The sequence below is a fragment of the Bubalus kerabau genome, chromosome 2 (assembly GCF_029407905.1).
Source record: "Bubalus kerabau isolate K-KA32 ecotype Philippines breed swamp buffalo chromosome 2, PCC_UOA_SB_1v2, whole genome shotgun sequence".
In the NCBI taxonomy this organism is placed as follows: Eukaryota; Metazoa; Chordata; class Mammalia; order Artiodactyla; family Bovidae; genus Bubalus; species Bubalus kerabau.
The window spans coordinates 49,563,608-49,591,303 of record NC_073625.1 but is presented as its reverse complement, the minus strand read 5'-3'; the positions used below and the strand labels follow the sequence as shown (position 1 = coordinate 49,591,303).

The window sequence follows — 27,696 nt, the reverse complement described above, 5'->3', positions numbered from 1 at the left end:
CGATTTTCCAGTCTTTAACAGAGATGTTTAATTCTCACGCAAGTTAAAAAAGAATAAGGAGACAGACTTGTGATTTTTCAGCAAAAGCATGTGTTTGAGCTGGAAAAGAACCACAGAGATGCTTCATCTGCACGTCTTACTCTGCAAATAGATGAGCTGAGATTCAGTTTGGATCAGAAGTCATGGCTCAGGTTACTGGAAGAGACTGGTGGACATCCGGGCTATGACAGGTCCAGCGTTGTTCCCCTTTTCTTGGGAAAGCTGTTTCCCCTCCCCCACTCCAACAGTGTGGCTGCAGAGGGGCTCCCCATCTTGAAGGTCTCACCCCACTCTTGACCTATCCCAGAGGTGGGCTCACATCAGTCTTAGCCACCACCTTCCTGGCCACACAGACTGGTTTGAGGTGAGCCAGGTGTCAGAAGGAGAGCCTGTCCAAGTCCATCCCTGGAATGTTTCAGGTCAAAGCTTGGGAGAGAATCTGTCCACCCCTTCCTCTTGAATCAGGAGCCCAGAACTGTCATCAGTCAGGTATCCAGCTCTGTGGAATAGCCTGCATGACTCTGATCCTCAGGGAGAAGCAAAATGTGAGGCAGAGATCGAGAGTAACAGCAATACCTCAGTTACCCCTGTTCCCAGTTCTGTGGGCACCCTCTGAACGTGCTCCCAGTAAACCCCGCTGGTGTTTAAGCTAGTTAGAATCAGGTGTCTGTCACTAACTCCCAAGGGTCCTAAAACACAGATTCCAATCTAGAACCTCAGTTTCTTGCTCCTAAATACAGTGGTCATACCACTATACCAAATTGTTGAAATATAACACCATACATTTGATAAAGTCTGCTGCTGCTGCTGCTGCTAAGTCACTTCAATCATGTCTGACTCTGTGCGACCCCATAGACAGTCTACTCACTCCAGTATTCTGGCCTGGAGAATTCCATGGGCTGTAAAGAGTCGGACATGACTGAGTGACTTTCACTTTCTTTTCACTTTTCACATTTGATAATGCCTTGAGGCATTCAAGCTATAATCTCTCAAGGGGGCTAACTCTGGAGAATGACAATATAAGGGAAGAATATATTTCCAGTATACAATTCTAAAGTCAGTCTCTTGCTTTCTTTCCAAGCACTCCTTTGTTTCCCCCAGTTCTTTTCTTTTTTTTCTTTTTTTTTGGTATATAACCAGAGGAAGGTCTTGGGAAATAGTTTTTATTATAAACTGCATCAAACCTACCAAACATCTAAACACAACAGAGACTGATCCAAAAGTGAAGATTGTGACTCCTGGATCTGGAATAATATGGCAGAGACCTACAGTATCACAGTATGGCTTATGTATCTTTCAAGAGATTTGAGGCAATGTTGCATCTATGGTAGAAGGACTGGAAGGTAACATTAAAGAAAATTCACATTGAAGAAAATATAGTAAAATAACTAAGAAATATAAAAGGTGAGGAAAAAATAAGAGGCATAAGCAATCAATGCAAGAGACCCAATATCTGACTAACAGGCGGTCCAAACACACAGGAGAGACAAAATGAAGGAGAACAAATAATGAAAAGAATAGCAACCCACTCCAGTATTCTTGCCAGGAGAATCCCATTGACAGAGGAGCCTGGTGGGCTACATACAGTCCATAGGGTCACAAACAGTTGGATGCGACTGAAACAACTTAACACACACTCACACACAATAATACAATTTCTCAGCTAAACATATGATTCTTTAGATGGAAAGGATATAATACCAACTGCCCAGCCAAAGGACGAAATACTCTCACACTATGACTTAGCATTGTAAAATATCCAAACTTCAACCTTCAGAAAAGATTCCAAAGTTTCAAAGAAAAGGAAAAAGGTGCAAGAATCAGAGTGGCTTTAGACTCCTCGTCAACAGCTCAATTTCAGAAGCTGGAAAAGTTCAAAATTTAGAGGGCAAGTAATTTTCAGGTTGGAATCACTTATCCACTGTAATCTTGATCCATGTATAGTGGACATTTTTAGACATAACTGAACTTTTATTATCTTTTAATCATTTTTATTTACTTATTGTCTATTTTGGGCTACACTGGGTCTTCGTTACTTTGCGTGGGCTTTCTCTAGTTTCTACGAGTGTGAACTACTCTTCCTTGCAATGTGTGATCATCTCACTGCACTGGGTTCTCTTATTGTGGAGCAGAAGCTCTAGAGTAAGCGGGCTTCAGTAGCTGCAGTTCGCAGGCTCTAGAGCGTGGACGCAGGAGCAGCGGCGCAGGGGTTTATTTGCTCCATGGCATGTGGGATCTTCCTGGGCCAGGAATGGAACCTGAGTCCCCGGCATTGGCAGGTGGATTCTTATCCACTGCGCCACCAGGGAAGTCCAACTGAACTTTTAAAATGTATCTTGAACATATTCTTTCTTATTCAAATATGTGCTGCAACAAGGAATGTGGCATGCATAGTCACAGTTAAAGAAAAGCAAATATTTAATATTTTTAATATATTCTCTACCACACTCATTTTTTGACTGCCCTGAATACAAATACCTCAGCTATGAGATTGATAAAATTCAAAAGTTCAACACCATAATTTGTTGCCCAGACTATTGTGCAGGAAAGCAGGCAGTTTCCTACCCAGTAAGAATACAGACTTTATAAGCTCTGTAGAAAGGAATTTGTCTACAAATATACCTTAGTTTGTAATACTTTATTTTGGAATCATGTAACTACAATAATAAATATTACATAACCATAAAACAAAATAAATATTTAAAAAGTGATCTCTACATATTGAAATATCTAATATATTTAACGGTGGCATAACTTCATAGGTAGAACTATTTTAAATGACTTTAAAACATGAAGTTGAGGGAATTCCCTGATGACCCGGTGGTCAGGACTTGGCACTTTCATGCTGGGGCCCCTGGCTTGATCTCTGTTTGGGAAATTGAAATCCTGAAAGCCACTCAGTATGACCAAAATAAATAAATAAATAAATTTGACTATATATATTTTGTTGGAGATACTCTAAGGACAAAAAAAACAAGAAGCAAAAACAAATAAAAACAAACAAACAAACAAAAAATCCCTGCCTCCTCACAAAAGATCGTAAATTGTTTTCAGTAATCATGTTCTTATTGATATTGATATTATTATTCTGAGGGCTTCCCTCATAGTTCAGTTGGTAAAGAGTCTGCCTGCAATGCAGGAGATCCCGGTTCGATTCCTGGATTGAAGGAAATGGCAACCCACTCCAGTATTCTTGCCTGGAGAATCACATGGACAGAGGAGCCTGGCGGGCTACAGTCCGTGGGGTCGCAAGAGTCGGACACAACTGAGCGACTAAGCACACATTATTCTGAGACTGTGTATGCATTGTGTATTGACTAAGTATTACTTGGGGAGAATAGGATTTTAAGTTTTGGGAAAAAGAGATGCAGCTACGGAAGTTAAGCTTAAGGAAAGCCTCTGTGGTGATGATTTTGAATTTAAAAGTATCAGTATGAGAAAAGGGCTTCCCAGGTGGCGCTAGTGGTAAAGAACCCACCTGCCAATGCAGGAGCCACAAGAAAGGCAGGTTTGATCCTTGGGTTAGGAAGATCCCCTGGAAGAGGGAATGGCAACTCACTTCAGTATTCTTTCCTGGAGAAGGCCATGGACAGAGGAACCCGGCAGGCTATGGTCCATATGGTCACAAAGAGTCGGACACAACTAAAGCGACTTAGCACATATGAGAAAAAGGGGAAAAAATTAAAATAGAAAAAAAAAAATGTATCAGTATGAACTCATGATTTTTTTTTTTTTTTTTTTTTTGCTTTAAAGAATAAACAATTCCTAGCTCTCTAGGTTGAATAGGCCTTAACACTAACCAACTCAGTAGCAATTAACACCTTTAACATCCAGATTATGATAGCTGAATATTTCTCACTAAAAAACCAGTAGTCCTTGGAGAAATGGCTGAATCCTCGATCTGGGATAAGAAATCTACAAAATGAGCCTGGAACATCTTGTCTTCCAGAAAGCAAAAAAGCTATAGAACCCAAACAAAGCAAACTTCCAATATAACCAACATGAGGAGGCTCTCACTCTCCAAATATGAGGTGAACTGTGCCTTGGTAGAGACAATAGCTGTAACGGACGGGACACACGAGAGGGCTTCACTGCACAAGCTCAAAGCAAACAAAGCCTCTCACTGTTCACTGCCGAACGATGCTAGAAAGCCCAACTATTCTTTTGAAAACTGGCAAAAAGAAGTAAATCAACATTTATCCCACCTTGATATGAACTGTATTTGAGGTAACCAGATAGTTCATAAACAAAGATATTTTTCCTTTTTTGGTTTGTTTATTTAGAAGGATGGTAGCTAATAAGTGAAAAAGAAATGATGGAATAAGGAAATCACGATTTTTATTTTTCAGAGGACATAGGTTCGATCCCTGGTTGGAGAACTAAAATCCTGTAAGCCTTGTGGGCACGCACAAAAAAGAGAAATCATCATTTTTACTATATTTAATGGATCTTCCCTGGTGGCTCAGACGGTAAAGCGTCTGCCTACAATGCGGGAGACCTGGGTTCAATCACTGGGTTGGGAAGATCTCCTGGAGAAGGAAATGCAACCCACTCCAGTATTCTGGCCTGGAAAATCCCATGGAAGGAGGAACCTGGTAGGCTACAATCCGTGGGGTTGCAAAGAGTTGGACACGACTGAGCACTTTCACTTTTCAATGGATCTCAACAATGAATATCACTGGTTGATAATATTGCACAGAAAAGACACAACCAGACATTATGTGTCTCCTGAGGGTAGGACACCACAACACTAATGAGGTATTCTTGTCAATAAAAAATTGAACCTAAATCTGATCCAGCCTCTAGGTCTAACTTCACTTTCCAGGAAATGCAGGGAATGGGGAACATGACTAACACAACATGGGCTCTAACTGGCAGACTCTTCAGGGTCGATAACTCTTTTCCCCAACAAAGAAATTCCAAATTTTAAAAAAAGTAGGAGGAAGACGGAGCCTACAAATTTAACAAGACTTGAGAGTCATTTCAACCAACGGCAACACATGCAACTCATTTCCTCCTGATTTGAACAAATAACTGTAAAAGAAATTATGAGGCAAACTGGAAAAATTATAGTATTGACTGGATGTTTGATGGAATTAACTATTTTTAGGTGGGATAACAGTACCACGGTTTTACTTTAAAAAATTTTTTTCCTTTACAGATACACACTGAAATATTTACAGATGAAATGATGTATTAGAATTTGCTACACAATAGTCCAGAATGAGGGGAGTGAATGGAGCTACAGATGCAAAGTTACTTAGGACTTGATGGTTGTTGAAGTTGTGATGATTCCATGGAGTTTTAAAATACTATTCTTGCTGCTTTTGCAAAAGTTTAAAATTGCCTATGATAAAAAAAAAATTTAAGTCATGAAAAATTTGAATTTTCTCTGTTATATACCCATGCTTCTTAAATATTAAAAAGTAACTTTTTACCAAAAATCTTTGACAACAACGGATACCCCAGAGAGAGGCACTGTGTTTAAGGATTTGTATACCCACAACACTGTTTGCCCCATGTTGCAGGCTGAATAATAGTCGCCCGCCTCCAAATATCTACATCTAACCCCTGGAACCCGTGAATATAACTTCATATGGCAAAAAGAGACTTTGCATATATAACTGAACTCCGGATTCTGGATGGAGAGATTTCCTGGATTGTCTGGGTGGTCAAAATGGCATGGATACCTTCATAGGTAGGAAGAGAGAGAGTTGATGCAGAAAAAGAAGGTGACGTGACAATGGAATCACAAGGAGAAAGGTCTAAGGGAAACACATGTCAAGTAATGAAGACAGGGACTTCTCGGGTGGTCCAGAGGCTAAGTTTCCACACTCCCAATGCTGGGGGCCAGGTCCGACCCCACACACCACACCTAACAGTTAGGCATGCCACAGAGTGCTGCGGCTAAGACCTGGCGCAGCCAAATAAATAGATATTATATATATATATTTTTTTTTTTAATTTTTATTTTATTTTTAAACTTTACAATATTGTATTAGCTCCGCCAAACCTCGAAATGAATCTGCCACAGGTACACCCGTGCCCCCCATCCTGAACCTCTCTCCCTCCCCGCTCCCCACACCCTCCCTCTGGGTCATCCCAGTGCACCAGCCCCAAGCATCCAGTATCGTGCATCGAACCTGGACTGGCAACTCGTTTCATACATGATATTATACATGTTTCAATGCCATTCTCCCAAATCTCCCCACCCTCTCCCTCTCCTGCAGAGTCCATAAGACTGATCTATACATCAGTGTCTCTTTTGCTGTCTTGTGCACAGGGTTATTGTTACCATCTTTCTAAATTCCATATATATGCGTTAGTGTACTGTATTGGTGTTTTTCTTTCTGGCTTACTTCACTCTGTATAATAGGCTCCAGTTTCATCCACCTCATTAGAACTGATTCAAATGTATTCTTTTTGATGGCTGAGTAATACTCCATTGTGTATATGTACCACAGCTTTCTTATCCATTCATCTGCTGATGGGCATCTAGGAAAGAGGACAGTCTCCAGAAGCTGGAAAAGACAAGGACACAGATTTCTCCACAGGGTTACCAGAAGGAAACAGTCTTGGCTACATCTTGATTTTAGCCCCAGAACTCATCATGAATTTCTGACTTCCAGGAGTGTAAGATAATTGTTATTATTTTTCAGTCACTAAGTCATGCCTGACTCTGGGACCACATGGACTGCAGCATGCCAGGCTCCCCTGTCCTTCACTATCTCCTGGAATTTCCTCAAACTCATGTCCATCGAGATGCCATCCAACCATCTCATCCTCTGTTGCCCCTTCTCCTCCCGCCTTCAATCTCTCCCAGCATCAGGGTCTTTTCCAATGAGTCAACTCTTCACATCAGGTGGCCAAAGTATTGGAGTTTCAGCTTCAGCATCAGTCCTTCCAACGAACACTCACGACTGATTTCCTTTAGGATGGACTGGTTGGATCTCCTTGCAGTCCAAGGGACTCTCAAGAGTCTTCTCCAACTCCACAGTTCAGCCCCAGAACTCATTTTGAATTTCTGACTTCCAGGACTGTAAGATAGTAAATCTATGTTATTTTAAGCCACTAAGTCTGTGGTAATTTGTCATGGCAACCACATAACATGACTGCATACCAGTCTGCAAGTTCAAGGTGTCCTGGGCAGAGCATGGAGGCTGTTCTACCTGGCTGTTATCCCCCTAAAAGAGGCTTCCAACTCCCGAGCAGAGTATTGTGAGAATCGCAGGAAACACAGAGCAGAGCAGCCAGCTCAGGCACTGCTCAGCCAGTGTTTGCTCTCCCCTTTCTTCTCTTCACCTTCTGCCCTGTACTCGGTCTGCGGCCACAAGGCTAGCTAACAAGTGTGCACATCTTCTGTAAAAGAAAACACGGAAGGAAAGACAACTTTACCTTCGAGTTTGGGTTTATAAATTAAAGTGAGAGGAAAAGCAAGGCCAACTGTCAAGGTCTTGGAGGTCTTTGTTAATATGAACATGTCATTGTTATCTCAGAGAGCTGACCTTGATGGGAGTATTAGTTCTTACTTATGTCAAAAGAGAAAACACGCTTTAAATCTGTTTTCCTAGCAGGGAAATTCCATGGGGTTTTTAAAAGTCAAGATTATTACCAGAGCAATCAATGAATTCATTTGAACAATCGGTGTTTTGTCTGAAGTGAAAATTTCAAGCTGATGAAATTAAAGTGTGTTCAATTGGAAAATGTATCAAGGAAGGGAGGGAGGGAGGGAAGGAGGAAGGAGAAAGAGGGGGAAGGGGGAGAGGGGAGAGGGCAGGGAAGGAGGGAAGGCTGATGCTCCTCTGCGTCAACATGACTGCGTCACCAGAAGCCCAGATATCTCATTAAACAGCGTCTCTGGGTGTGTCTGTGAGAGTTTTTCACGTTGATGTATGGCAAAATCCATCACAATATTGTAAAGCAGTTATCCTTTAATTCAGTTCAGTTCAGCTCAGTCGCTCAGTTGTGTCCGACTCTGCGACCCCATGGACTGTTGCACGCCAGGCCTCCCTGTCCATCACCAACTCCCAGAGCTTACTCAAACTCATGTCCATTGAGTCAGTGATGCCATCCAACCATCTCATCCTCTGTCGTCCCCTTCTCCTACTGCTCTCAATCTTTCCCAGCATCAGGGTCTTTTCAAATGAGTAAGTTCTTCCCATCAGGTAGCCAACGTGTTGGAGTTTCAGCTTCAGCATCAGTCCTTCCAATGAATATTCAGGACTGATTTCCTTAGGATAGACTGGTTGGATCTCCTTGCAGTCCAAGAGACTCTCAAGACTCTTCTCCAACACCACAGTTCAAAAGCATCAATTCTTCGGTGCTCAGCATTCTTTATAGTCCAACTCTCACATCCATACATGACCACTGGAAAAACCATAGCTTTGACCAGATGGACCTTTGTAGGTGGCCTGAATTTATCTGGGTTCACTGCCTACACCATCAATGCCCAGCTTTCCTCTGGCACTGTAGACCTGAGTCAAGAAGACTAGAAAGTCAGGATCTTGGAGGGAAAGTCCCCGTGACAATGTATGTTTTGACTTCATCACTAATTCTCAAAAGCTAAATTTTAGGGAGCTTATCACATTTAGTCCTGCTCATTTCCAGTACTTGGAATGCTTCTCTTGCTTGTATCTCTGCTCTTAGAAAAGTGAGTGTACAACTTGGAGTCAGGCCCTGACCAGATGAATCCTTGTCGCGTCTGTCATCAGCCAAGGACTGGTGAACCCTGGGGCCCTGTTTCCCAAGAACACAATCCGTGTGGGTTCTTGACCTGGAAAACAGCCTCCCCAGTCTGAACAGAGGCAGCTGACTTCTTGGTTCTTGGAAGTGCACATGAAAGCTGGGACGTGCACCCCCTTGGAGCAGGGTGTTCTTTGGGTATAATGAAGTGGTGATGTGTCCATGAGAGAGGTTGCAAGTTCAAGGCTGACATCACTCAGGTTCCACCCTCAGATAAGAAATCTAGGCCAGTGATTTGCTGGTTGCTTAACGGCACCAAGAGCTGCCTTAATGCAAGTCAAGCCTGGCAATGCCAGGCTCTTGATTTGGTTCAATTAATTATTTAGGGCCCAAAGTGGTTGCCCTTTCTAGTTCTAGTCCACATCTTATCTTTCGAGGGTCCTGGGGGGAATCTGTTTTCTTGTCCGGATGCTGAGGGCCAACCAGCACTTGCACAGGGACCTCAGGCTCCCGCCTCGCACTCTGTTTGTTTTGGAGCTGCATCAAGCCAGGCAGGATGGATCGCTCTACTTGAACTCTAAAGATGTCAGGCACACCCCCCGACCTTCCTCCCAGCCCCACAGCTCTGATAAGTGAGTAGGCCTTGAGTTCAGAGACCCACAGACATACTTGGATGATTTTACACAAATCAGCGGGGCCATCTCCTGGGCGAGCTCGGAGCAGCTCCGGAAGGGCCACCGGGCAGCGACGCAGGCATGGCCAACAGAACCAACATCTCTGCCCCGTACTACAGCTACGAATACTACCTGGACTACTTGGACCTCATGCCCGTGGATGAGAAGAAGCTGAGAGCCAATAAACGTGAGTCCTGAACTGGGGAAGCCGGCCGATCGGAGGCTGGGGGTTGGCGCAAATGGCTTTTCTCCATTCACTTATGAATCCTGGGATATCACGGAAAAGCCAGAATGGGACTCTGAACTCATAGACAGAAGGGAATGGAGGGTGTATCTATTATCTTCTGTAATAAGTTGGAAACTAGCCTCTTGAGAAACCAAGCCACTTTGGGGGCAGACTACACTGGTAAGACAGATTTCTCGATAGAGTTATGTTTGTCTAGGGCTCCAATAACTAGATGAGTTTCCTCAAATTGTAGATTTCGAGTTTTCTGTTGTCTCCATGTAGATGTGGGAGAGAGCTACTGTGTTCACTTCTAAGAGGTGTGACTAATTCTTATTAAAAATACCCAGCGATGCTTCATCTTCATGGTCTCAGAAAGGACCACCAGACAAGTTAACAGCCTTTTCTTCATCTTAACCTGCCCAGTCTTTATCTCTGAAGTAACTCGGTAGTTTCTCAATAATCTTCTCTGATTATTCCAGTTACTCAGACCAGATAACAAGTCAGATGAGGAAATGAGCATAAAAAACAAAATGAAAACAAAGTTCCGGGAACCCATCCTTTCTGCCTATCCTGAAGTCCCTCGGGTTTCAGGGACTTCACTACAATCACACATAATGTCTGTCAAAAATAAATGTGTCCTTAGAAAGAACACAATGCTTCCCATATGAAAAGAAACAGTCTGTTACAAACCAGCTCAAAACTGAAATTCACATCACTGGTATTATTTAATAAAAGGAGGCAGAGCCCTGGCAGGGTCCTTGGGGAAAGTCCTATAGAATGTCTGGTCAGGAAGTGTTCTGTTTCCTGTGTCATATCCACCTTCCAGAAGTGAAGGACTTCTGTTTCATGTTTGCTGAGGACTTCCTGTATTCCTGACACTGTAGCAAAACTTTTGGGGGGACAATAGATTTGGTGTGTTTTCTGATACAAGCTATATACCCATGAAATGAAAATGCAGAGTTTCTTCACATGTAACTCACAATATGGAAGACATAGAGTAATAGGGAGAAAATGGCAGATTTGAAATAAAAGCCAACTCACAGATATTATCAAAAGTTCAGAACTTCAAGATCCATGCTGACCTGGACAACATATAGATGTGCATTCAGGAAGGACTTTTTAAAATGAGCACAAATTAAATAAAATTCTAGCTCGGCTTCTGACATCTCACTCATCACCTGGGCTCCAAAGTTGATCCCCGCTGCTTTGTGTTGGGGGGCTGTTTGCAACTTTAGGAGCTTAGAACACATGATCTCAATCTCCGCCCCCATCCGTTACCCACAGGTAACTTACATTTCTGGGGAAAATGGCTGGTGTTCTCTAAATTGTGTGTGAGGTTTGAGATTTTTTTTTTTTTTTTTTTTTTTGCACTTTGATCTAGAGTTGGACACTTACAACCTGGGGAGCTAGATATGAGGTCAAATAAGTTCTTCCTCAAATTCCCAAACCCAATAACAATTATTTCAGTAAGGAATCTTGCCAGAGAGACCAGTCACTGTCCCCACCCTGGACAACCTAGATATTGAGGACTTTTGATGCTCACAGGGAGAGGCCAGGCTCTGTGTCCCTCCTATGAAAAGTAAGTATCGATTGGTATTTTTATAGAAAGTATTCAAGTTATACATCTTAGGGGACTGGCTAAATAACTCTTCCATATCTGCATACAGAGTATAGAAAACATGATATCTACAATTTGAAGAAACCTACCCAGCTTACTGGAACTCCAAACAAATACATTAAACTCTATTAAGAAATACATTTTAAGGGAATTCCCTGGTGGTCTAGTGGTTGGAACTGGGTGCTTTCACTGCCCAGGGTCCAGGGTTCAATTCCTGGTCAGGGATATAATAAGATCCCACAAGCCATGTGGTATGGCCAAAAATAAACAAACAAACAAATAAATTAAGTTTAAGTCTCATTTATTGAGAAAAAAGGAAATCCATCTTAAAAGAATATTTTGTCTCAAAAGTATCTTAGAAAGATACAGTGTATCACAAAAGTGTCTTAGAAAGTTAATTCTAAATTTATCACAAAGGCTGCCAAATACCATTTTATACCCAAGTCCTAGGTATCAGGAATCTTTGATATCCAGAGAGAGGTGCTTTTTCTGGGGCCCTTTATTCCTGTTTGTGTCTCACATATCCCAGGCTTAATATCCTGATTTTTATTTCTATTGTCTCTGGGAAAGAAATTTGGCCCTAGGCAAAACTCCCTCCCCCGCTGGGGTGTTTGCACCTTGAATAGGTTAATTGTCTTGTTTTTGTTGTTGTTGTTTTCTGGGTGACCAGCCATGGACCAGTGACTCTGTCGAGTCTAGGTACATGGACTCTAAGTCTGTTGTCTGTAATTCACATCTTAACTCTGCCACTTACTAGCTCTGTGTCTTGGGTAAGTAAGCTAGTGAGGCCAGGCGAGATTCAGGAGGAGGGAATTAGATGGGTTCTAGTGCAAGAAGGGTTAAAAATGGGAGGCAGAGGACTTCCCTGGAGGTCCAGTGGTTCAGACCTTGTGCTTCCAGGGCAGGCGGCAGGGGTTCACTCCCTGGGGAACTCAGATCCTGCATGCCGTGTGGCACAGCCAAAAATAAGCAAAACAACAAACTGGAGGCAGTCTTTTCAGTTCACCGTAAACAAGAAAAATATGGCAGATGGCAAGATATGCTCCAAAGAAAAGTCAAATGGGAAAGGTGGCTAGGAGAACGGGGACTCAAGGGTGGAAGAAGGCTGGTGAAGGCCTCACCTGTGGCCTGTGAAGAGATGAGAGATTAAGTCTTGACTCTGTCTTGGGAAGGAACCTTTTAGGAACACCAAGGGCCAAGGCTCTGAAGCAGAGGAGTGCCTGGTATATTCCAGGAATGACAAAGAGACTGCAGGCACTATTCCTTATATTTTGGGGAGCTACTTTTGAAAACTATCTTTTTCTCTTAAAATGGAAACCGCCTTATTATTTCATAAGTCCACACAACCCATCCATCAACAGGAAAAAAAAATAGAAATACAAGCTGCTGCTACGTTGCTTCAGTCGTGTCCGACTCTGTGCGACCCCATAGATGGCAGCCCACCAGGAGCCCCCACCCCCGTCCCTGGGATTCTCCAGGCAAGAACACGGGAGTGGGTTGCCATTCCTTCTTCAAACCATGAAAGTGAAAAATGAAAGTGAGGTCGCTCAGTCGTGTTCGACTCCTAGCAACCCCACAGACTGCAGCCCACCAGGCTCCTCCGTCCATGGGATTTTCCAGGCAAGAGTACTGGAGTGGGGTGCCATTTCCTTCTCCGAGAAATACGAGCAATTGATATGAAAAGACAGTAACAGAAGAAGCTCAAAGGGCCAAGGAACAGGAGAAAATGCTCAATGTCATCAGGGAAATGCACTGGGAAAGAACAAGTAGGTACCATTTCACAACCACTCAGCAGTGAGAGTTAAAAGGCTGGTATTTGAAGTGCTGGGGTAGGAAGGACAGAAGTTAGTACCGTTAAATGCAGCTGATAGGGTGAAACTTGAGTTCACCATTTGGGAGAGCAGCTTGGCAAGAGCCAAAAAGAGTTACAGATGTTCACAAGGTATCACGCAGAATCCCCTTCCTGGTGTCCACCCAGGGAAGTGCTTACACGTGTCCACCAGGATGCATGTATTTCAGTGCTCACTGCAGCACTGACAGAAACTGGAAGTGGCCTAATATCCATCAACAGGAGACGGGATAAATGAATGACGGTTGTGTTACTACAGGCACGCTTAGTCACTCAGTCATGTCCGACTCCTGTGACCCTGTGTACTATAGCCCACCAGGTTCCTCTGCCCACGGGATTTTTCAGGCAAGCATACTGGAGTGGGTTGCCATTTCCTCCTCCAGGGGATCTTCCCAACCAAGGGATCAAACCTGAGTCTCCTGTGTCTCCTGCAGGAGACGTTCTTTTCATTGCTCTCTATTTAATCTTTTGAATAATTTATTTTATACTTAATAGCTTAGAGAGTCACTTTATGGGGACATTTTATTACACAAGAAAGGAAATGTAATGTTTACATGCATGATTCATTCATCCCAATATTTCAATCAGCAAGGTCAATTCGCAGGCAGATTCTTTACCTGAATGTGTTATTACAACCACGTTTAAAAATATATATAAAATATATTTTTATTTCTTTGTTTCCAGCTTTTTATTCGTCTTATTTCTTTTACTTTTTTTTTGGCCTCTCCACACAACATGCAGGATCTTAGTTCCCCAAGTGGGGATTGAACCCGGGCCCCCTGCAGTGGAAGCTTGGAGTCCCAACCATTGGAATACCTTGCAAGATGTTAAAATGTCTTTTCTAAAGTTGGATATGCCCCTCAGTAGATGACTTCACGCTACCTCTCAGTGGAGGACAGAGGAGGCTGGCAGGCTGCAGTCCATGGGGTCGCAGAGTCAGAGGCGACTGATCAACTCAACAACAGCAACTACTCAGAAGAATATCGGTGCTAACATTTTGGTGCCTAGCCCACTAGGGTGGTTCTGTGTCTGTATCTTCATAGGCACACAGGCATGCACGCACATGCGTTCAAGCACATACACAAACACACCTATACAGCCACATGCAATTGGACTCCTATTCTGCATGCTGTTTGAAGTAATTCCTGCCTGGAGCTGCTGAGGGGAAACAGAACTGGCATAGGATAGAGAACAATTACATTCCTGTATATACAAGAGGTGCTTCCCGGAGATGTTTTGGAAAGAGGAATAGAGGAGGAGCTCCAGACACCCCAGGGGCCAAGTTCTTGCAGGCCAGCTTCGGAGGATCCCCATAAGCTGTGGGAAATCATGTAAAACAGTAAGCAGGGAAGAGACAAAGTCCAATTTGCTTGCTAAAAATATGGCTGTGGTGGATATATACATGTGAGGGTCGGTAGAGTACTGGTCACATGTGGGCAGGAAACGGCCATGCGCTGAGGCTGGAGGCATGAAGTTGAAAAGGTCCTTGGGACTTCCCTGGCGGTCCAGTGACTAAGACTCCATGCTCTGAGTTTGATCCCTGGTCAGGGAACTAGGTCCTGTATGCCACAATTAAGACCTGGTGCACCCAAATAAGTACATATTTTTTTTAGTAAATAGATATTTTTTAAAAGATAAGATCTCTACGCTTAGGCATTGACAGTCTAGGCAGGAGCAGTTGCATACATGAATAAGAGTGCCCTGGTATTATAGAATACCATATGGAAATAGACGTATGTGGGACTCATAGAAGCTGATAACTTAATGTCACCCAGCTGGATAGTCACAGATCCTGAACCTCAATTCCAGCTCCCATGCCTCAGGACTCTTCCCAGGACACTTGTCATGATTAGGGTGCAGGTTCTCACCAGGATGTGGGATCCAGCAGAGCAGAAAACTTTGTCCACCTGTCTGTCTCTCTCCCCACAGTTCAGAATAGTGCCGAGCACCCAGCAGGCACACATACCTGGTGAGGGTTTCTTCTTGGCTTGTACATGGCCACCTTCTTGTCATATGCTCGCAGGGCTCTTCCTTGGTATAAATGGAGAAAGAGGGTATGTGGTCTCTTTCTCTTCTTATAAAGGCACTAATCTCATAATGAGGGCCCCACCCTCATGACCTCTTCTAAACCTAATTAGCTCTCAAGGCCCCACCTGCAAGTACCAGCACCCTGGGGATTAGGGCTTCCACATGTCGGGGGTGGTAGGGACACGACCATTCAGTCTATAGTGGTACCTTTGTCTTGGCCATCAGCTGAAGCAGATAGAGACAATTCACCATACACATTCTGTTTCCTAGATATATTTCAGATAAGATCTGGTTGTAAATGCTATTTTGTACCCTGCTCTTATTGACCTCACTACCTTTTGTTTCCCCATGTTGTGAAATATTCTTTCACAAGAACTTTGTAAGTAGCTGCCTGTTGTTCTAGAAATTGGTGTTCACATATAGAACGCTTCCAGGATTTTGGTCTTATAAGCAGTGGCCCCAGGGAGAGGACTTCTTCCACTGCTGTCTGTTAAGCGAAGATGTCTTGCCTACTTTTGTCCTCAGTACTTGAATTCAAATAAATTTATTTAAAAAAAGGAAAAGCCAGGAACTTCCCTGTGGTCCAGGGGTTGAGACTCCTCCTGCCAATGCAGAGGACACAGGTTCAATCCCCAGTCCAGGAAGATCCCACATCCCTGGGGCAACTAAGCCCATGTGCCACAACTACTGAGCCTGTGCTCTGCAACAAGAGAAGCCACCGCAATGAGAGGCCTGAGTATCCCAACTAGAGTAGCCCCTTGCTTGCCGCAACTAGAGAAATCTCACACTCAGAAGCAAAGACCCAGCACAGACATAAATAAATTTAAAAGAGCCTAAAAGTGCAAAACCAGAAATCTTCCTCATCCAAACTCTGTGCTCCCATATCACTGTATCGCTTTTGTTTCTTGTGATGATCAGCAGGAAGCAGCATCACGCTGTTTTAGGGATGCTCTTGAAAGATTGTTGTTGAATCACGCAAAGACGCCGGGATTCTTGGTCCCCGGAGGAGAAGAATTCAATCCGGGGCCAGAGACAAGGCTTGATCGCTCAGAGCTTTTGTGTAATAAAGTTTTATTAAAGTATAAAGGAGATAGAGAAAACTTCTGATATGGGCATCAGAAGGGGGCAGAAAGAATACCCCCCTGCTAGTCTTCTGCTGGATGTTATATAGTCACTGCTGCTGCTGCTGCTAAGTCATTTCAGTCGTGTCCGACTCTGTGCGACCCCATAGATGACAGCCCATCAGGCTCCATCGTCCCTGGGATTCTCCAGGCAAGAACACTGGAGCGGGTTGCCATTTCCATCTCCAGTGCCTGAAAGTGAAAAGTGAAAGTGAAGTTGCTCAGTTGTGTCCGACTCTTAGTGACACCATGGACTGTATATAGTCACTAGCAGTCTGTTAATGAAAGGAATGTCTTAAAACTCAGAATGGCACCAGGCCCCTCACCCACAAGATTCATTTTGGGATAATCTTGGCACCAAATGGTTCAACCTGGGCCATAAAATGATTAACTTGAATCTTGAAGAAGGGCAGGCCACCATACAAATAGTTTCACTTACATAGATTAGGGGAACAATATCTGAGTATAACATACTGGTTTGTCAAGTATGTTCTGAGCCAAGAGGTGGAACCGACTTGAAGACAGAGTTTGCGGTAAATGCATAGTACATTAGCATAGCTCAAGACAAACATTTCCATAAGAAAAAGGCATTGGTTAACTCTAGGTTTGAGAATAGTTAACTTCAGGCGAAACCAGGTGTCATTATGGCAACACAGTATTTTAGAGAAACCTCCTTTTAAATTTGTATAGAGAAGGAAAAAACATCGCTAGTTTGTTTCCTCCTGCCTCTTAAGAGAGATGAAAATGTCTGACACTTGCAGGCTATTTCCTCCCTTTGGAGACCCCTGGCCTTCCTGCCTGTTACCCTCTCACTCTGTTACTTGGGTTTGAAGGTAGAGGAAGGTAGGTGCGAGTCCAGGTGAGCATGGACAGAGGTCAGCCACAAAAAGCAGGTGACCTCCGTTGCTGACAAATGCAACTTTCTCTCCTTGCCAATTTCTCTGGGTTGGATCTCCATCCCAGTCAAACAAATCACAAACCATCACACCCCAGGTCTGTGCACATGAAAGACAGAAAGATGCCGGGAATGCTTTAGGGGGAGACAGAGAGGCAAAGCTCTCCCTCAGACCACCTCACTAGAAGGTCACCTGGGGCAGCGGGTTGACATGGTGAAGGCCAGATTGGGTTTGACTTATGTCAAGTTGAGAAAAAGACAAAAATAGAAAAAAAAAATTACCCAAGTTCATGTGTTAACCTAACAAGCAGGAAGGATTTTAAGATTTTTGTGTTCATGCCCAGATGGTGGAATTTATTCCATCATGGTTGGACGGATAATTGGAAAGATCTCGGGATGCAGACACATTTTTATGAGCCTTCAACACTGAGTTGAAGGCTGTGGGTTGCCCTTCCTCAGGGAAGGCTTGAAATCTGGTGTGTGATTCTGTTACCGGGACTTCACAAAGACTGTCACCCCTGTGATTTTCAGACATGGCTTCTGTTTCATGGAAATGTTAAGAATCTCCCTAATACTGTCAAAAAGTTGGAAAACAGAAATCTGTCTCCTGAGACCTTGCCTGAACAAACGGATTCCACATTTGATTCTGTTCCTTTTTCAGAGGCTAAGCTCTGGAGAAAAAAAAGGCAATCTCATATTCCCATCTTACAGTGGCAATACATATAATGTTAATACAATGAGTCTCCAAATACTGGTTGAATGCTCCCTTGCAGGGAGTATGGAGGCGGATTGATTTCCCTTGGGTACTGCCTGGCCTTACCTGGTATATTTACCTCTTAGGTCAGTATGTCTTCTTCCTTTAATTACCAGTTAGAAAGAATTTGTCATAGCCCACACTGACTTCTGCTGAGGCACTGCCTCTGGCAGCTTCAATAATAAGGCAGTCTGTTCATCTGCTTCTCCAACAGCTGGGAGAAGAAGAACAAAAACACATCACTAACCAATTTCTTCTGAACACAGTGAATAGACTTTAGGGTAAAGACTGATCTCTATAAATCTTCTCTTCTGGTCAGAGCGATCAAGTTCAGGTTGTTGTGGCTGTTCAGTCACTCAGTCATGTTCAACACTTTGCAACCCCATGGACTTCAGCATGCCAGGTTTCTCTGTCCTTCACTATTTCCCAGAGTTTGCTCAAACTCACGTCCACTGAGTCGATGATGCTATTCATCTCTTTCAGTCAGGTTACAACTTTTTCTTTTTTTCTGGTTGTGCTGGGTCTTCGTTGTGGCACTTAGTTGCAGCATGCAACTGGGCTTCTCTTGTTGAGGATCACGGGCTCTAGAGCACCCAGGCTCTCTAGTTTCAGTGGGCTTAGTAGCCCTGCAAGTATGTGGGATCTCAGTTCCCCAACCAGGGATCCAATGCACATCCCTTGCATTGAAAGGTGGATCCTTAACCACTGGACCACCAGGGAAGTCCCACAACTTTTATTATGATGTCTAAGCCTTCTGCAGATGGTCAGTTCCATGGGTGTGATGTAAGCAGTGAAAGCGAGTTTTAAACAAAGATTGAGAATGTGATCTTGGAACAAATTTCCCATCAAGCTAGCCTCGTGTGGAGCTGTCATGCTTGAGCGAGTCCGTCATTCCTCAAAACCTGCTTGGTACTCGCCCTTTGGAACTGACTTTGGTGGCCCTGACGCATTCTATGAAATGTCCACAGTGATACATTATGTATTTCTTTGAAAGGTGGATTTGCTTCTGGGAAACAGTTTAGAATCACCCATAAACCAATCAGGTGAATGAAATTAAGTGATTGGTACCATTTGGGTATTGAAAATAAGATATGATCTCAAAAAAAAAAAAGATATGATCTCATAAAGTGGCAAGATTGGTGTATGTGTGTGTGTGTATCCTTGAAGGTAATTCCAAAAGAATAATTTATAAATGTTTGATCAATATAGGTATTTTAGAAAATTTACATGACTCTACAGTAGAGAGGGCTTCCCTTGGAGCTCAGTCAGTAAAGAATCTGCCTGCCATGCAGGAGACCTGAGTTCAATTCCTGGGTCAAGAAGATACCCTGGAGAAGGAACTGGCAACCCACTCCAGTATTATTGCCTGGAGAATTCCATGGACAGAGGAGCCCGGAAGGCTCTAGTCCGCAGTGTCTCAAGAGTGTCTCCCTCCGCAGTGTCTCCCTCGCAGCGAGGGAGCTGCTCTGCTACGTACGAAACCCCGACCGGACACGACTTAGCAACCAAACCACCACCACCACCACAGTAGAGAGAGGATGATTATTTTGAAAGTCAGCATTTATTTGGAATTGTCAGTTTTGGTATGTTCATTTAAGAAGTCATTTATTGATTTTTGTCCAGATTCAATGGAGAAAACTGGTTACATTAATGGAGTACCAGATAAAACAGACTTTGATTTCTCTCTCCTGTAAAAGTTTGCAGGGCAGGGAGGTAGGTCAGCTCCATGAAGTCTTCAAGGACTGGCTTTGTTTCAGCTCACACCTCTGCCATCCCTGGGATGTGTCCTCACCATCATGTTCCAATCCTGGCTACAGCCATCACATCCATGTTCTGGGCAGCTAAATGGAGTAAGGGAATACGAAGGGACGCATGTGTTAGAAATCTAGCCATCTCCGCAGGACTCCTAGAAGCTGGCCTGCAAATGCTCCATTCACATCTCATTGGCCAGAACCTTGTCACATGACCATACTAACTGAAAGGGAGGCTGGGAAATATAGTCTTTATCTCAGGCAGCCATGTGCCTAGGTACAGGAGGAGTTCTATTACTATGGAAGCAGGTGAAGGATTGACAAGAACAATTACCTTTACTCATAGCTTACGTTTTAGGGAGCTTGAAGGAAGCAGCGACATCACTTGCCACAAAACACTCTTAACAGAAATAATGATTTTAATTCTGTGTACAGATCATTTCATAACCATTAAATGAGGAAATCCTGCCATGGGCATTGCATATGCATGTTATTTTATTTAATTTGCATAACAGCCTATATAACACACATTATTATCCCCATTTAACTGATGAGGAAACAGATTTAGAGATGTAAAAATCTCAGATGGCTTGAGATCACAAAGCTTGGAAATAGTCAAGTCAGAATTTGAACTCAAAATTGACCTCCTCCAGGGTCTAGGCTCTTAACCCCATTTTTATCCCCCAGGAAGGGAAAAATCTTGCTGTTAACTTTCTCCTGGGACTCTAGAGAAGAGGGAAGGGAAGAGGAGTTTTCCATGACTGAACCAGTTTCATTGTCAAGCCAGTCTGGTGCTCCTTGTTGTAAAGACAAGCTCAACGGTTGTTTAAACTTTTCCAACCCTGGAGAATGACAGCTCTTGCCCTTGTAACAAAATGTTCTTTCCAAGCACTTAGGCTGACCCTTCAGGAGGAAGAGGAAAAAACCCTATTTTCTTGGCTGCCTTTTTCAAAAGCACATGATGAAAGAGAACGCGGTGCAGGAAACGGCTGGTGTCTGCTGTTCGCTCTTTTGGTCTGACAAAATTAAAATTTCACTTCTCGGAAGACTCTGTGTTCTGGAAGAGGTATCATCTCATTTCCTGCTCAGCATCTGGAGATAATGACCAAGGGCTAGGACAGACAGAGTGAGCCTGGGAGAGGGGAAAGGGCGTCTCAAGTGCTCAATTTCTGATGATGTTTTCTTCGAGGCTCTGATGGAACTTATCTAGGTACCAAAGATCTCAAATCCTGCACTGTTTTTTTTTTTTTTTTGTTTTTTGTTTTTTTTTTTTGTTTTTTGTTTTTTTTTTTAATAATGGAAGAAAAAGAGCGTTAGTGTCTGCAGAAATCTGAAACTTCCTTAAACATTAGAACTCCCAAACCAAATTTTCTGAGAACATATATACTCTTATGGAGAAGGCAATGGCACCCCACTCCAGTACTCTTGCTTGGAAAATCCCATGGACGGAGGAGCCTGTTAGGCTGCAATCCATGGGGTCGCACAGAGTTGGACACGACTGAGCAACTTCACTTGTGTCTGCAGAAATCTGAAACTTCCTTAAACATTAGAACTCCCAAACCAAATTTTCTGAGAACATATATACTCTTATGGAGAAGGCAATGGCACCCCACTCCAGTACTCTTGCTTGGAAAATCCCATGGACGGAGGAGCCTGTTAGGCTGCAATCCATGGGGTCGCACAGAGTTGGACACGACTGAGCAACTTCACTTTCACTTTTCACTTTCATGCATTGGAGAAGGAAATGGCAGCCCACTCCAGTGTTTCTGCCTGGAGAATCCCAGGGACGGGGGAGCCTGGTGGGCTGCCGTCTATGGGGTCTCACAGAGTTGGACACGACTGAAGTGACTTAGCATACTTTGAGGGTTAGACAATAAATTGTGACTCTTTAGGACAGAGTTGAATTAAAGCAGGTTCTGGGGAATAATACACAGTGAATAGGCAAGGAACACTTCGAAAGTTAGAGGCTTCTTTTAATTGACATATACACACTACTATACATAAAATGGAAAACTAATAAAGACCTACTGTATACAGCACAGGGAAATCTACTCAATACTCTGTAATGGCCTATATAGGAAAAGAATTTAAGAAAGAGTGTATATCGTGTCTGACTCTTTGCGATGCCATGGACTGTAGCCCGCCAGGCTCCTCTGTCCTTGGAATTCTCCAGACAAGAATACTGGAGTGTATAGCCATTCCCTTTTCCAGGAGATCTTCCCAACCCAGGGATCGAACCCAGGTGTCCAGCATTGCAGGCGGATTCTTTACCAGCTGAGCCACCAGGGAAGCCCTGTGTATATGTATGTATGTATATAAGTATATATACATATACATATATATGTATATATATAGAGAGAGAAGAGATGACTCGCTTTGCTGTACACCTGAAACTAACACATTTGGCTATGTTAGGAGCTTGCTTTGTTTGGGTTTTTATAGCTTTTTTGCTTTCTGGAAGACAAGATGTTCCAGGCTCATTTTGTAGATTTCTTATCCCAGATCGTGGATTTTAAAAAATTAAAAAAAAAAAAAGAAGCTTAGTACAGACAGCAGCAACCTTATTTCCTGTTTCCCAGGAGCCCGTACATCCCCTTTAACAGTGTGATGCTGCAGGGCAGGCCAGCCATTTCTCAGATCAGGGACAGAAAGCAGAGAGGGAGTGAGTCAGCCTGAGGGGCTCTGCTGTCCTTGCCTCTCTGCAGTGTGAGTGCCAACTTGCTGATACATTTCAAGGTGGTGGAGTCCATGAGGCCTTTTGCCAATACTGCATCTTTTCCTTATTCCCTGTTTTTGACACTTTTAGGATTTAAAATCAACTCATAAGATTTTAGTTTCTCCCTCTAGCTGTCTTGGGTCATAGAGGCAGAGGCAACAATTTTACTCAATAACTACTCTTTACCCCACACGTCTCTAATCATTCATCCATTCAGTTAGTTATTTGTTCATTTATTTATCCATTTATTAGCACTTTTTAACCTGAATACATCACAGAAATCTCTTTTGTTTGAACAGAAGGCAGGGCAGGACTAGTGCTGGTGGTGGAGCAGGAGTGTCGAGGAGGATGCTGGTGGACAGATGCAGAACCCTAAAGGGGGTCAGCGATTTCTGGTGGGTGAGGTTGGCCTCCTCGGGATCCTTAACAGCCCCCAGCAAAGCCTGACTTGCATAGGCGCTTACTACATGCCTGTTGATTACCATCCTTCAGTGGCTTTCTTGGGTCATACACGTAGGTGCCTAGCATATCTCAGTCTGGGGCATCTTGTCCTGGGGGCAAGAGTGTGTCTGGGATAAGATACTTGCAGACACTAATTATGAACCCAGTATGCTTCCCTGGTGGCTCAGTGGTAAAGAAACTGCCCACAATGCAGGAGATGTGGGCTTGATCCCTGGATCAGGAAGATCCCCTGGAGAAGGAAACGGCAACCCACTCCAGTATTCTTGCCTGGAGAATCCCATGGACAGAGGGTCCTGGTGGGTTACAGTCCATGGGGTCACACAGAGTTGGACGCGACTTAGCTACTAAAACAATAACTCTGTGCCCAGAGCCATAGAAACAAACAAGAGAAACAAACACATTGCTACAGTTCCCTAGCAACTTGCTGAATGTTTTGACCCAGAGCCCTGGATAAAGGTACCTCCAAACGGCCAGGTTCCACCAGGTTCTACCAGGGCCCAGAAGAGGCTGAGCATCTTTCCTGATTTTCCTGCGTGTTTTCACCTCCAGCCACTGATACAGCCAGAGTGGTGGCTGCAATGGTGCTTTTTCCTCCCGCCACAGCTCCCCAGCCGGCCCTGTGCCCCAAAAAGAGAGGGACCGTCTCTTTTCACCTCCCGCAGCCTGGCCGGGCAGCCTTGGGTAACATCTCCACAGCCTGGCCCTCCCCGGAGCAGGTTAGCAGCATTGTCTGGTGCATATCATTTTTCTAAGTCTCTGATCTTGGGGTCTTTGAAGTGGTCCCCAACTGGGCTGATAGCAGAAGGCTCTTGGTAGGGGCTGCAGTCCTCACAGGAGAGAGGAGGCTGTCATGCCACATGAAATTGCTCACAGCACTTTCTTTCTCCTTCCTAGGAGGAAGGAAGAAGGGAAAACCCACTCTGAGCAACAGAAGCAGCCAAAAAATCAAGTCCGGGGTAGGGGGTGGTGGTGGCGGCGTGGGAACCCAGTTTCATTTACTGTTTTCCCCTCAGTCATCACCCAAAACTGACCCAGTGACTAGTCTCTCTGGGAAAAAGCCAAGTCCCTGCTGCCTATTTCTTTCCCAAGGTTATCAGTATTATTTAATTGTTATTATTATTTTGGCTGTGCTGGGTCTTCGTTGCGGTGCAACGCTCTCTACTTCTGGAGCAGGCTTGGCTGCCCTGTGGCACATGGGACCTTAGTTCCCTGCCCAGGGATTGTACCCATGTACCCTGCATTGGGTGTTGGTAGTGGTAAAGAACTGCCCGCCAAGGCAGGAGACATATGAAACACAGGTTCGATCTCTGGGTTGGGAAGATCCCCTGGAGGAGGGCATGGCACCCCACTCCAGCATCCTTGTCTGGAGAATCCCCACAAACAGAGGAGCCAGAAGGGCCACAGTCCATGGGGTCACACAGAGTCGGACACGACTGAAGCGACTCAGCACACAGGCATGCACACGGTGCACTGGAAGGCACATTCTTAACCACTGGACCACCAGGGAAGTCCCTCAAGGTGATTATTGACGGGAAAATCTTCTCACTGGCCACTTACTGAGAAGGGTCTCTCCCAGAGTCCCAGTTCCGCAGCACATGGGGACCGTGGGGCTTGTGAGATCACACTGACTTTGACGTGTATGTCCCCACCCACAGATTCGATCGTCATCGCCTTCTGGGTGAGCCTGGCAGCTTTCGTGGTTTTTCTCTTCCTCATCCTTCTCTACATGTCCTGGTCAGGCTCTCCACAGACAAGGTAAGGACGGGGGTGTGTGGCTAAACAGGGGGCCACTATGTCCAAGGTAGCATACTCTTTGGCCATGAAAAGGAATAAAGCCTTTTGATTCATGCTACCTGGATGAACCTCAGAAACACTGTGCTACATGAAGGAAGCCAGACACAAAAGGCCACACATTGTGACCCCGTGGATGTGAAATGTGGCAGAAGAGACAAACTCATAGATAGAAGATTTAGTGGTTGCCTAGGGCTGGGGAGAAGCAAAGGAAGGTGACTACTCAGGGGTAGGCGGTTTCTTTCAACGATCGTGGTAATGGTCTCACTGCTCAGGGAACATACTAAAGATGGCTGGATTTTACATTTTAGCTTCGTTATGTATAGAACATACCTCCATTAAGCTGCTGCAGATAATGAAGCCAAGGTGACCCTGTGCCAATCAGGTCACCAGTTCACCAGGAAAGCGAAGACCCTCATCTACGGCCACCTTCTGTTGTCAGATGCCTACTGTGTACCTCTGTGGTTCAACTGGAGGCAATCCACGCATTCCAAGCAGTAATTAGAGCTGAGCTCATTAGACGTTCACTCTCCTGTGTTCATGCAGTTGGCCTCCCACACTCAATTTTCCTCTGGCTTAATCCACCCAAGACAGCCACCGCTGTCCTAAGAATGAGGCTTCCAAGGGGCTCTATACCACCGGTCTCCCTGCCATAGCTGATGGGACCAGGGATGGGCAACTAACCCAGAGAGGGTGACTGAGGGCTAGCCATTGCCCTTGGAAATGTGTGGCCTGGCAGGATAATAGCTGGGCTCAGGAGACACTGGCGCGTCCAGAGGAAGACCTGGGGGGCGGAGGTGGGGGCAGAGGGCTGGGCCCCTATTCTGGACCAAGTCGTGGGGAGTGGGAACCAGGAGTCCGCAGGGACAGGTGAGCAGAGCTGTTCTGAGAGGAAGGGAAGAGGAGTCTCCAAGCCTCTGAGGGAACCAGAGGGCAGCCCCTGTGCCTGGGGGTGGGGTGGGGGCTCATGGCTGGGCCCCTGAGGCTCTGAAGATGCATAGGCTTGCCTCGGAGGTTGGGGGGGGGCCTCTATTTCTTCTAGCCCCTCCCCCACCCGCCCAGCCACAGTGTCTCACCCACCAGGTCTTTCAGGGCCCCTCGGTCGCAGGTGGGAGGCGTGGGAGGCGGGGACCAGGTCTGGACTAGCGAGGAGACCTAGTCCTTCAGCTTTCAGAGCTTACACTGAAGCTGAGCAGGTTCTCACCCTCAAGAGACATCCTGACAGACCAGCCGAAGAAATCGCCTCTGTCTTCTCCTCTTCTGAGGTGACCTGGAGCCAGCCCTGTGCTAAGGACCACCAGCTCCTGTCCCAGCAGAAGGTTCCAAGGTCCAGTGGGCACGTGGGGGTCTCTCCCATCTCCTGAGCTAGGATTTGATAGCAGGCAAAACGAGGGTGCTGTTCCCCGCCCCCCACCCCCAACTGGCCACGTGGCTTGCTAAACAAAACACTGTCCAGGGACTTCGTGACAGACTAGGAATGCTCCCTGTTGTAGCCACGCATTCCCAGAAAAAAACTCACTCAGAAGGACAATGCAGATAGTGGAATGCAGTTTATTATACCCGCGGGCCCAAGGCAGAGTCTCTTCTTAGTCAAGGACCCGGATCAGTTTTTGTGAAAACCTTATATACCTTAAGTGTACCTGCCCAAACCCACTTCCCCAAATTCCCTGAAACTAGACTGAACAAAGGAAAAGAAAGATACTATCAAAGTTAACCTGTGATTAATATGACTTAAGCCTAGGTAGTTAACAGTGGACAATTATCAATAGGCCTGTGGTCATACCCCAATAAGCATAATAGAATGTATGATTCTATTCAGTTACACAGATACTTAGGGTATTCTTTTAGGCGATGGAGAGCCCTGGGGCTCTTCCTTCTGGGGGGCCTGGTTTCCCATAGACACTGAGCATATAGCTCAAAGTCCACAGTCAGGCCCACGAAGGGAGTCCTGCTTTCGAGATAGAGCCTGTTCTGTCTGTTTCCTCCCTCACCTCAGGGAGGGCCAATGGGTCCTAAGTTAGATTTGAGAAAGAGAATAGTGAGTTGCTTCCCAAAGAGGCATTCTTCCCACGCTGAAACAAAACAAAAACTATTTAACAAAAAAGATCATGCTAGCGTCGTCTGAGGCCCTCTGGAAGGTGGCCCTGCTTCCCTGCGCATCCCTTCCTGACCCTCTTCACTCACGTTACAGTTGTAACCACATGTGGCCTAGTTCTCTAGCTCAGACACCTATCAATTCATGGTCTCCTCTCACCCTGATGCCACGAGGCAGTTGTTACCGTCATCCCATTTCACTGATGGAACCGAAGGCAGGCAGACTGCCCACTGCCACGGCACCTCGAGGGCAGGAGGGTCCACCCAGGGAGAACGTGTCTCTGGCTGAGACACGGACATGAGACGAGCTGCACTCAACCACACGGGTGGACGGAAGATCGACCAGATCCCCCTCCGTCCCCCCGCCCCCCAGCTATGAATGGACACACCGGGTCGGAGGGAAAGCCCCAAGGTCAAGGTTACCATTAAGCACTTCCTCGTCTCTTCTATTTCTCCACCAAGGTAACCCCGGTGAGCCAAGCTGACCCCCACCCCACCCCTGGGCCTGCTCCCCTGACAGAGGGGCTCTGGCCTGGGGAGAACCTCCTCCTTAGGCTTTGGCCAGGCAGGAAGTCCCCAGGAAGGACTCTTCCTTTGGCAGCTTGGATGTCTTCTCCCATCTGCTCTGTCCACAGGAACGCCACTCAGCAGCCCCCAACATGTCCCTGGAGTCTTGGCCTCAACCTCCCGCTCTGCATCTGGAGGCAACCCAGCACCCCAGGGCCCCACCGAGCTCGGTCGAGGAACCAGACGCCGGAGCATCCCGGCCTGTCCAGCGGCTACAACGAGAGAGCCCCTCAATCTCAGCACCCCAGGGACCATCCTGCTCTCCTCTGGGAACTAGCCCTTGGTGGGGACCCACAGGGCGCCAGCTGACGTCAGCAACACCCCCAGTGAGCCTCCCCTGCAGACAGAACCTCTCAATGGGAGAACCAACACCCCAAACCCAGGTGCCCTCTGAAAGCCTGTTTACGCAGCAGGACGGGCAAGTGGGTC

At 45.3% G+C, this 27,696-nt stretch overlaps 1 protein-coding gene across 1 annotated transcript; it reads left to right on the top strand.

Annotated features, from left to right (window-relative positions):
* The first annotated feature begins 9,476 nt into the window (after positions 1 to 9,476).
* Positions 9,477 to 27,576, top strand: MRAP (melanocortin 2 receptor accessory protein). Its single transcript, XM_055570061.1, has 3 exons — positions 9,477 to 9,582; positions 24,471 to 24,570; positions 27,336 to 27,576. Exons 1-3 carry the CDS (start codon positions 9,477 to 9,479, stop codon positions 27,574 to 27,576), a joined length of 447 nt encoding a protein of 148 aa, XP_055426036.1.
* Positions 27,577 to 27,696: the final 120 nt, after the last annotated feature.

What these genes read in the sequence shown, in the direction of transcription:
- MRAP (XM_055570061.1), top strand. Translation starts at nt 9,477, where the DNA reads ATGGCCAACAGAACCAACATCTCTGCCCCGTACTACAGCTACGAATAC. An exon ending in GAAGCTGAGAGCCAATAAAC is followed by an intron (nt 9,583 to 24,470) that starts GTGAGTCCTGAA and finishes CCCCACCCACAG; the next exon opens with ATTCGATCGTCATCGCCTTC. An exon ending in TCAGGCTCTCCACAGACAAG is followed by an intron (nt 24,571 to 27,335) that starts GTAAGGACGGGG and finishes CTCTGTCCACAG; the next exon opens with GAACGCCACTCAGCAGCCCC.